At 40.0% G+C, this 10,000-nt stretch overlaps 1 protein-coding gene across 1 annotated transcript in view; it reads right to left on the minus strand.

Annotated features, from left to right (window-relative positions):
• thsd7ab (thrombospondin, type I, domain containing 7Ab) overlaps positions 1–10,000 on the minus strand; it is a 112,207-nt gene that overhangs the window by 1,956 nt on the left and 100,251 nt on the right. The window contains exons 22-28 of the mRNA XM_060861154.1: positions 8,626–8,771; positions 6,628–6,802; positions 6,201–6,374; positions 4,791–4,871; positions 2,545–2,627; positions 1,466–1,679; positions 126–213 (exon numbers count right to left, since the gene is read on the minus strand). Of these exons, the coding sequence (XP_060717137.1) occupies positions 126–213; positions 1,466–1,679; positions 2,545–2,627; positions 4,791–4,871; positions 6,201–6,374; positions 6,628–6,802; positions 8,626–8,771 (961 nt within the window). The remainder of the gene's footprint in view (positions 1–125; positions 214–1,465; positions 1,680–2,544; positions 2,628–4,790; positions 4,872–6,200; positions 6,375–6,627; positions 6,803–8,625; positions 8,772–10,000) is intronic.

Genomic DNA, 10,000 nt, shown 5'->3' on the forward strand with positions numbered 1-10,000 from the left:
GAAAATAAAAAGAAAATGTGAGAGAACTGAAAGATGAAAAGGATGAGTATGAGGATGATGCGGAGGAGGAGGATGAGGAGGAGGATGAAGGATTTGGCAGATATAGTCTTCTCACTGTCACTTACCACGCTAAGTAGACCATGGACACTATAAAGACCAGGAGCACAAACACTCCGGCTGCCACGCCGTAAACCCACGTCTTCAGTCGGCCGTCTGTGAAGAGATGAACACGAGCAGTTACGACATCACACATTACTGCGCTATGTCACTTTACGGTGTTTATTAGGCTGTGACACTTTATTACTATGATACTGTACGATACTACATCACTTTTACTTAAGTGCTTTTACTTCGACATATTACATTATTATGCTACTTTCTTGTCATATGTCACATTAAGTGGTATAATGCCTTAATGGACTATAACAGTTTACCACACTATGAAACTTTAGCCCTCTATGCTGCTTCATTGCACTATGGCATTACAACTCTGACATTTTAACACACTTTTACAAATAACTGCGCTATGATGCTCTATTTTACTGATATTACACTGCACTATATGATGCTTAAATTGCAATACAACTTTACCGCACTATGACAATTTATTACACACTGATGCTCTATTAGGACTAGATTAGGTTAGGACTATAACACTAAACCACTATGACATTACAGTACTCTACTTTTCTATGCTATGACAATTTACTATGCTGCTTTACCAAGCTATGACACTGCTGCCCTATGACACCCAGTAGACTATAATACTTTATTATACTAAGACACATTTTACAGCATTTACCTCACTATGATGCTTTATTACACCATGACATTACCACATTATGACATTTTAAGGCATTATCATTCATTATACTGTATTATTTTAGAGTAAATTACACTATCACACTAAAGCGCTATATGACACTAACACACTTTATGACACTATGATACTTTAATTCACTATGACAGTTTAATGGACTATAATACTTTATGACACTTTAATTCACTATGACACTCTAATGGACTATAATACTTTATGACACTATGACACTTTAATTCACTATGCCACTCTAATGGACTATAATACTTTATGACACTATGGCACTTTAATTCACTATGCCACTCTAATGGACTATAATACTTTATGACACTATGACACTTTAATTCACTATGACACTCTAATGGACTATAATACTTTATGACACTATGACACTTTAATTCACTATGACACTCTAATGAACTATAATACTTTATGACACTATGACACTTTAATTCACTATGACACTAATAGACTATAAAACTTTCAAACATTATAATGCATTATTACACTTGTGATGCTTTACAGTGGTGTAAACATGACCTTTAGAGATATTTAATTTTTTGTTTAATTTCATTAGTCTATACACTACTTCAGCTACAGTAAAACACTGATAATAGACCTGTCCATTTTAAATGCCTGCTTTACCGGGTCCGAAGGGTTTGAGGTACCACGTGCGGCCCGTGGGTCCAGGCCCGTCTGTGGTGGAGGCAGTGGGGTCGATGGCTCGGCTTGTCTTCACGTCTTCGTTTTTGCTCCCTGCTGTGGGAATCTCCAGCACGGGGATCTGAGCACACTGTTGCAGAAGACCTTCAGGAGACTGAACCTCGGTGTAGCCTTCCTCGCACACACACACAGCTTCCTGCAGAGGGCAGCAGAGGCACAGGCTAAAGCACTCACCTAACAACTGACTCACAGCACTGAAAGCTCATGACCTAATCTTAGTACATAAAGTCAAAGTTTTCCAGAGCTTACTAACTATACTTACTATTTATATATAGAAATATATTATTAAGTAAATTGTATAAACAAAATTAAATATATGTTAAAAAGTGACTACCGTCTGTAATTTTCCTGGTTAAATTTATAATTCCGAATTAGCAGAAGTAAGAATTGAAGCTAAGACACACCACTGTTTAAGGACTTGTCACTGTTACAATACTCTTGCTACAAGATGGAATTATCTTGCTATGAGTTTCCCTGATACAGGCATTGTTGGAAAAAGATGAGACTTCGCTCGACTCGGCTTGGCTTGTTAGCAAGCTAGCAAACTAAGATGATAAGCCTGATGACTGTGATGGTGAAATTAGCATTATAATGTGAGACAGCTAAATCCCACTGCACTTCTATCTCTAGGGGATTGTGTTTGCTAATTATTAGCAAGTGATTAGGGCAGGTATTAAATTTAAACCTACTACATGGACCTTAGAGACATATCAGTGCACATAAAGTTGCAGGGATGTAAATTAACAGTCATGACCCTTTGTGTAATGCGTTTTCTAAATGTATTGTCAGCATCTCGATGCTCTATTCAGAACTCAGTTAGCTAGCTAAGTTAGCCGGCATTAACGCTTATAGATGCCACAAATGTACTACACAGATCAAAGGTATCACTCCGGAGTCACGTTGTGTGTTTCAGGACATTCTGTGCACTGCGTTAGACTTAATATCTCTCCTCATTTCAGCTCATTAGTCTCAAAAACGTTCAAACAAACTCCTCATCTTACCTTGGAGCAGAAGGAACGTGGCATGTCACAGGGTGGGACGCACGGCTGCTCGGTCCCTGGGGCCAGAGTCGGGGGACAACCACCTGGAGGTCAAAAGGTCAGATATGAAACTTAATAAAAGATTTAAAAAAGAGTTTCTATGCTAAGTCATAAATGCAGCGTTAATGAATACTGAAGTGCAGCCTGTGTGATTACTGCTATGTGACTATTCTGCATTTTGTGCCCAAGGCAACAATCTGTGAATGCTAAGTTCAAAATGCTAACCCTGAACTCGAACCTCGAGTCTTAATAAATGTTAAATGCTAATTATTCCTCTGCCTTTAATCTTGTGTAATTACTGCCACTTAAGCTTGAGTCACTGTAATTTTTCACCCATTCACCCCGATTTCTAACCTGATTTAATGGTTTATGTAACAACAACAACAAAAATCCAGAAATAACCGTTTTTCTTTTCTTTCTCATGAACAGAATAACAAGTCTGTTTATTTATTTTTTTATTTTTTAAATACGTTAATGCAAACGAATTAAGCAAAGTGATTTACTACAATCAGGGAAAGTAACACATGCAGAAATTAAACCCCCCGAAGGCAGGCGGTAAATTTGTGGGACTTTTGTTCTGCCTTTTTTTTACACCCGAGGTTCAGAGTAAATCTTCCGGAAGTTTCTTTAAGTTCCGAACTCAGAGCGGCTTTTAAGAATATTTAGCATACGCAAAAACATTTCATGTAAATCAGAAGGTTTTGTAGTTGCATCTCTTTAGTCAGGTGTACACATAACACATCCCATTATATTGTGCACTATTACACTAGACTTGCACATTTTTATGAACAGCAGATATGTTAATCCCTCTGCACTGCTCTTCTCTTTTTCTACCCATGCCGAGACACCCAGACATTGTACCAGCTCCGATCATCTTCCGTGCGGTGAAGTTTTTGGACCTCCTCTGAGATGAGGCCGACTCTGTGAGAATCCTGAGACATCTACAGATCTACCAGCTCCAGTTGGACTCTGTGATACTAAGAGAAGATCTGAACTCCATGTGATCCCTACACCAATACAACACTTGTCTGACTGTATATTTGTAATTACACCATCTAGGGTCACCCATATGAGGATCGGTTCCCCTTTGAGTCTGGTTCCTCTCAAGGTTTCTTCCTTTACCAATTAAGGGAGTTTTTCCTTGCCACTGCTGCCTGAGTCACCTCAGACTTGCTCATTGGGGATAAATACATATACATACATACATACATACATACATACATACATACATACATACATACATACATACATACATACATACATACATACACACTGTGAACTATATATATTTTATATATTTATATTTAAAATATATTTTGAATTTTTATTATATTAATTCTTTATATTACTCCTTATGTTTATCTTTTGTTCTATGTTTATGTTCTGTAAAGCTGCTTTGAGACAATGTCCATTGTAAAAAGCGCTATACAAATAAACTTGAATTGAATTGTTTTACTGCAGTCTTCAGGGACGGAGAACGACGAGGCAGGTATTAAATTTGTCGTCGGTTTACGGCAGTTGAAAACAATATGATTATTCTCAGCGATAGAAACGTCTAATTTAAGTAAAGTAAATTTTAATTTAGTAGTTAAAGTATTTTAAATGTTCCCCAAAATGATGATCCTTATCATTCACTTCACTTTGAACTTATGGAAGTTTCTTGATGCTCCAAACTCACCACCGTTTTTGAGAATATTTAGCACCATTTAGCAAAACATGTTTATATATAAATATAACGTCCTCCTTTGACCTTGCGACAACTTTCATGGAGTTTGCTCCTGTTTTATCTCGTGTTCCTGTTGACGATTGAACGTCTTCCTCGCGTCTCGCTCCACAGTGGTGTTAATATAAAGCTCGTATGAAAGTAGACACTCAGGACTTTAAGATTTTGTAGTGTTTCCTCAGGATTTCTGTTTTTCTCTTCAATACTAGAGGTGATATATTTATAGAAAAGTTCTCCACGCAGATGTTTGTATCTTCAGAGTAAATGTTGATATCAAACCCATTTCTGCTCTCTGAGATGCTCCGAGTGTTTGTTCATCTAAAAAGCAGCTCAGATTTTTTCTTCAACACTAAAATTCAATGTAAGATCATCAACAGAGGGACAAAAACACACTGAAAGAACGACAGAGTCCTGATTTATTTTAGATCAGACTCACAGACACGACATGATTCATTTGTTTTTACTTATGATCATCATACTGTACCTGTGACGTTTATTCCGTCTGAACGCTCGCACCAGACAGAACGCGAGGCGCTCATCCACTTATAGTCGAAACACTCGCCGTCTGCAAACGAGAGGCCAAGGACATGCGAAAGCACTGTGACGCAGTTCTGCAGCACGGTAAATCAACAAGCCTTAAGTGATCTAATCCATCACGGACCACCATAAAAGCGTATCCGCATGCATATTTATGAAGGTGGCTACAGGATCTATAACACGAGTAATATTCTACTGAACAGATACTCAGACAGAATCAACTCAACATATTTATCAAAAATGTCAGTTATCATTATCCTGGATTTTGGCCAAAATAAATAAATAAATAAATAAATAAATAAATAAATCCCAGCAGTGTGTCTAAGAACACTGATAAAAAAGTAATGAACTTTTTTTTTTGCATTTATAAAGCATACTTAATGTATATTTAATATATTATATAATGTCATTTGAGATATTGGCAGATAATATAAGTGACATGTTTGAGCAATTACAACTCGTAACGAGTCTTTCCACTGCTGGAAGAAAAGGTGCGCCGATCTGCCAAATGTTACACGCCTTCACTTGCCCTGGAATTAATTAACAGATGGTGAAGAGCTATTTCTAGCACTGAGGTAAGTGCCCTGAGACTCAGGATGCTATTTTCCGCCAATCCGCTCCTTAGATTTCACCCCTTTAGTCACTAAACCATAAACAATTCAGTCGCTATGATAAATAATGTAGAGGTGAAATGCAGTAATAAACATATTGAAGTAAATAAAAATGGTGCAGGACTACTGATTGGAATGTTGGGCCCCTGAGCAAGGCCCTTAACCCTCAATCGCTCAGATGAGATAAAAATATAAGTTGCTCTGGATATGAGCGTAAATGTAAACGTGATTAGTACTAATTTTTTTTAGAAACGGTTAGAGCGCTAGAAAGAAAATATTAGATAAAGGAGAATATATATACTGTATAACGTGTTATGGATGAGCAGAAAACATCTTTAGAAATGTATATATAAACAGTCATAAATGCAGTAGGATGCGTTATAAACAATCATAAATGTATCCATGAGTAGTTATAAATGTGTCTATAAACAGTTATAAATAGCTATATTGGTATTATAATTTGTTATAAATGTATGATGAATTAGGAGTTATAACCTGTTATAATGTAGATAGAGGATGACATAACTTGTTATAAATATAAACGTGGGGAGTTATAAGTTGTTACATAAATAATTTGTTATAAATACAGATAGAAAATCATAGTAATATGAGGCTTTATAACCAGTTATTAGAGCAGATAAGAGCAGACAGTTCTAAACAATATTAATATAAATAGATGGTCAATAATGTGTGTGTGTGTGTGTGTGTGTGTGTGTGTGTGTGTGTGTGTGTGTGTCCGGTCTGACCGGTGCAGGGGTGGGACTGCCACTCTTGCTCAGGACACTGGCCGATGTTTTCAGGCTCCTGCGCGACGACGGCTCGTGAGCGTACCTGCACAGAGCTCAGATCCACACGCTGACCTTTTACACACACACTCTGACACGGGGTCCAGTCAGACCACTCCATCAGGTAACAGTCACCTGAGCACAAAACCAAAAGTGAAAAAGAAATGAGGGGGTCAGTCGTTATCTTTGCTAACAGAGCAAGGGGCAGAGTAACACACACTTGAAGGAAAGCCCTGGCTGCCCTCATCCTCATACATGAGATCAAAAACTCTCAAGATTGGCTAGCGCCATTGTGATTGACAGGAGATGAGATAGTATGCCCCTCCCCTGCTTCCAGAGAGCATGGAAAACACACATACACACACACACACACTAAAGGTGGATTTACCTGGACACGGTAAAGTGCACGGTTCTTCCAGAATGATCTTTTTGTCCCCGTCGACAGCCAGTTCCAGACCAGAACACAGCTCGTCCTCCACCATGCTGATCGGACCGTCTCGGGAACCGTCAGACACAAAGCAGGACAAGTTCCGAAAACGCCGGCCTTCTCCACACACCACTTCCTATAACACACACATAATAACTGCACTGGCAAAGATTTCGGTTTATTGTCTTTTATTTCACTGATATATTTATTCGTTTATTTTAAGCTCTTTTGCTCCTCCATGCTCTGAGACTCTAAAATAACCTGAGATTTGTCAGAGCCATGTACCATCACACCATCAGCACAGGACGTGAAACATTTATCATCAGAATGTCTTTCATCAAAATGCAGATATTCATCAGAGAGAGAGAGAGAGAGAGAGAGACAGACAGACAGAGTGAGAGTGGGATAGAGAGGAAGAGAGAGTGAAAGAGAGAGACAGAGAGAGAGAGAGAGAGAGAGAGAGAGAGAGAGAGAGGGGCAGACAGACAGACAGACAGACAGAAAGAGTGACAGTGGGAGAGAGAGGTAGACAGAGAGAGAGAGTGAGAGAGAGAGAGAGAGAGAGAGAGAGAGAGAGAGAGAGAGAGAGACAGACAGACAGACAGACAGACAGAGTGAGAGTGGGAGAGAGAGGAAGAGAGAGTGAGAGAGAGAGAGAGAGAGAGAGAGAGAGAGAGAGAGAGGGGCAGACAGACAGACAGACAGACAGACAGAAAGAGTGAGAGTGGGAGAGAGAGGCAGACAGAGAGAGAGAGAGAGAGAGTGAGAGAGAGACAAGGAGAGAGAGAGAGAGAGAGAGAGAGAGAGAGAGAGAGAGAGAGAGAGAGAGAGAGAGACAGACAGACAGACAGACAGAGTGAGAGTGGGAGAGAGAGGAAGAGAGAGTGAGAGAGAGAGAGAGAGAGAGAGAGAGAGAGAGAGAGAGAGAGAGAGAGAGAGAGAGAGAGACAGACAGACAGACAGACAGACAGAGTGAGAGTGGGAGAGAGAGGAAGAGAGAGTGAGAGAGAGAGAGAGAGAGGGAGAGAGAGAGAGAGAGAGAGAGAGAGAGAGAGAGAGAGAGAGAGAGAGAGAGAGAGAGAGAGAAGGAGAGAGAGAGAGAGAGAGAGAGAGAGAGAGAGAGAGAGAGAGAGAGAGAGAGAGAGAGAGAGAGAGAGAGACAGACAGACAGACAAACAGAGTGAGAGTGGGAGAGAGAGGAAGAGAGAGTGAGAGAGAGAGAGAGAGAGAGAGAGAGAGAGAGAGAGAGAGAGAGAGACAGACAGACAGACAGAGTGAGAGTGGGAGAGAGAGGCAGACAGAGTGAGAGAGAGAGAGAGAGAGAGAGAGAGAGAGAGAGAGAGAGAGAGAGAGAGAGAGAGAGGCAGAAATGAAGAGGTGCATTAAACAAAGAGAGAAAAGAAAGTTATTGAGTTTTGCAGATTAATTATATTATAATGTCACATTTACAGGGTGTTGCATAAGTATTTACCCCCTTTAACGTCTCCACAATTTACAACTGAAATGGATTTAATTGGGATTATATGTCATGAATCTACACAAAATAGACCATTTGCCAAATTACTTACAGATAAAAAAAAATAAGTACAACTAACTCCTAAATTAGCCATCAGATGTGACATAATTAGCTGAATGGAGTAAAGCTGTGCTTAATTAAAGTGTCACATGACCTCAGTATAAAACACATCTGGTCCTGGTGGAGAACATGGCGGAATACACAGAAGTCCAAGAAACTATCGACAGAAATGTCTGGAATAAATATCAGTCAGGGTTTGGTTCTCAAACATCCTGCAGAGTCACTTTAAAAAATTGCACAAACACACACACACACACACACACACACACACACACAAACCTTGCACACAAACAATGCATCACTCTAGAATATTGATGTTAGCGCTACAGATTGTGAAACACACAGCCCTGTGTGTGTGTGTGTGTGTGTGTGTGTGTGTGTACCTCCACACGGCACTCAGACCAGGTGCTGTAGTGCCAGTGATAACATGGCCGAACAGGACAAGGCTTCCACTGCTCCATCAAAGAGGGACACGGCCTGCCATCACCCTGAGATGCCTGGACCACTGACCTCCTGCGCAACATTCTCCCTGGAACACACACACGCACACACAGACACACACACACACACACACACACACACACACACACACACACAGAGTTAGACACAGATGCATCATTTTCACACTAATCCTCCCATGTGTACTACACACACTTATTTATTTAATACAGACCGGTTGTGTAGCAAACGTGGCCTCGCACTCGATCGATAGGTCACATGACCTTAACATGTAGATTATATAATGCTAGTTAGTCCCCAGCTTAACTAAAACCTCCACATCCTAGTTAACCCTTATCACTTGCCTCGTGAAAATCAGAGCACAATACTGAAATTTCTATTTTAAAAAATCAGAAGGAATTAAAGATTAAAAGAAGCCTGAAACACCTCAGAAAAAGTCGTTTGCTATTTTTATGTCCTTGCTGCATCAAGATTCAGTTTTAGGTGTGTGTGTGTGTGTGTGTGTGTGTGTGTGTGTGAGAGAGACAGAGATGTGGGAACAGGGACCTCAGAAAGCAGCAAGATGATGAGATGGTGTGTCTTACAGCTACAAATGTGTCAGCTCTATACATAATTAAAGGAAGTAAGAAGACGATAAATTACACAGTTTATTTTCCATCTGTGGAACTTCATCATGTTTATTATGTGTTGCGTTAGACAGGTGGAGTGATACATGAACGCAGGATTTCTGATTTACACTACGGTCTGTCGTGCTTTGGCTGGATTGTATTCTGATAGGAATGTAAATCAGGAGATGGAGAAAAAAACACTACAGAATCCCTCTGGGTACTGATGAGGAACCTGCAGCAGCAACTTCACTGCACACTGCAGCTCCAAATCTGCTCTGAATATCACAAATATCTCTCTGAGCACACTGACATGCTTCATGCTCTACGGCCGGATGGATGGACGTTTGTGAATGGGTGAAATTAGTGAAATGTAGGGTGAAAATATGGATGACAGAATGAATGGATGGAGAGGTGTTTGGCCGAAAGGGTTGGCTGGGGGTAAGGATAGGATACTGGGTGAATGGAAGGATGGATGGATGGAAAACTGTTTTTATGCACAGGTAAGTGGATGGATTGTTGGATGGTTAGATAACTGTTTTATGGATAGGTGAATGGATGGATGGATGGATGGATGGATGGATGGATGGATTAAAGGATGTATGGCTGTTAAATCCCAGTGATGTTACATGAATAGCTGGACGGATTGTTGGATGTATTCATATACGGATTGATGGATTGATGGATGAATGGA

The sequence above is a fragment of the Tachysurus vachellii genome, chromosome 25, assembly GCF_030014155.1.
Source record: "Tachysurus vachellii isolate PV-2020 chromosome 25, HZAU_Pvac_v1, whole genome shotgun sequence".
Taxonomy (NCBI): Eukaryota; Metazoa; Chordata; class Actinopteri; order Siluriformes; family Bagridae; genus Tachysurus; species Tachysurus vachellii.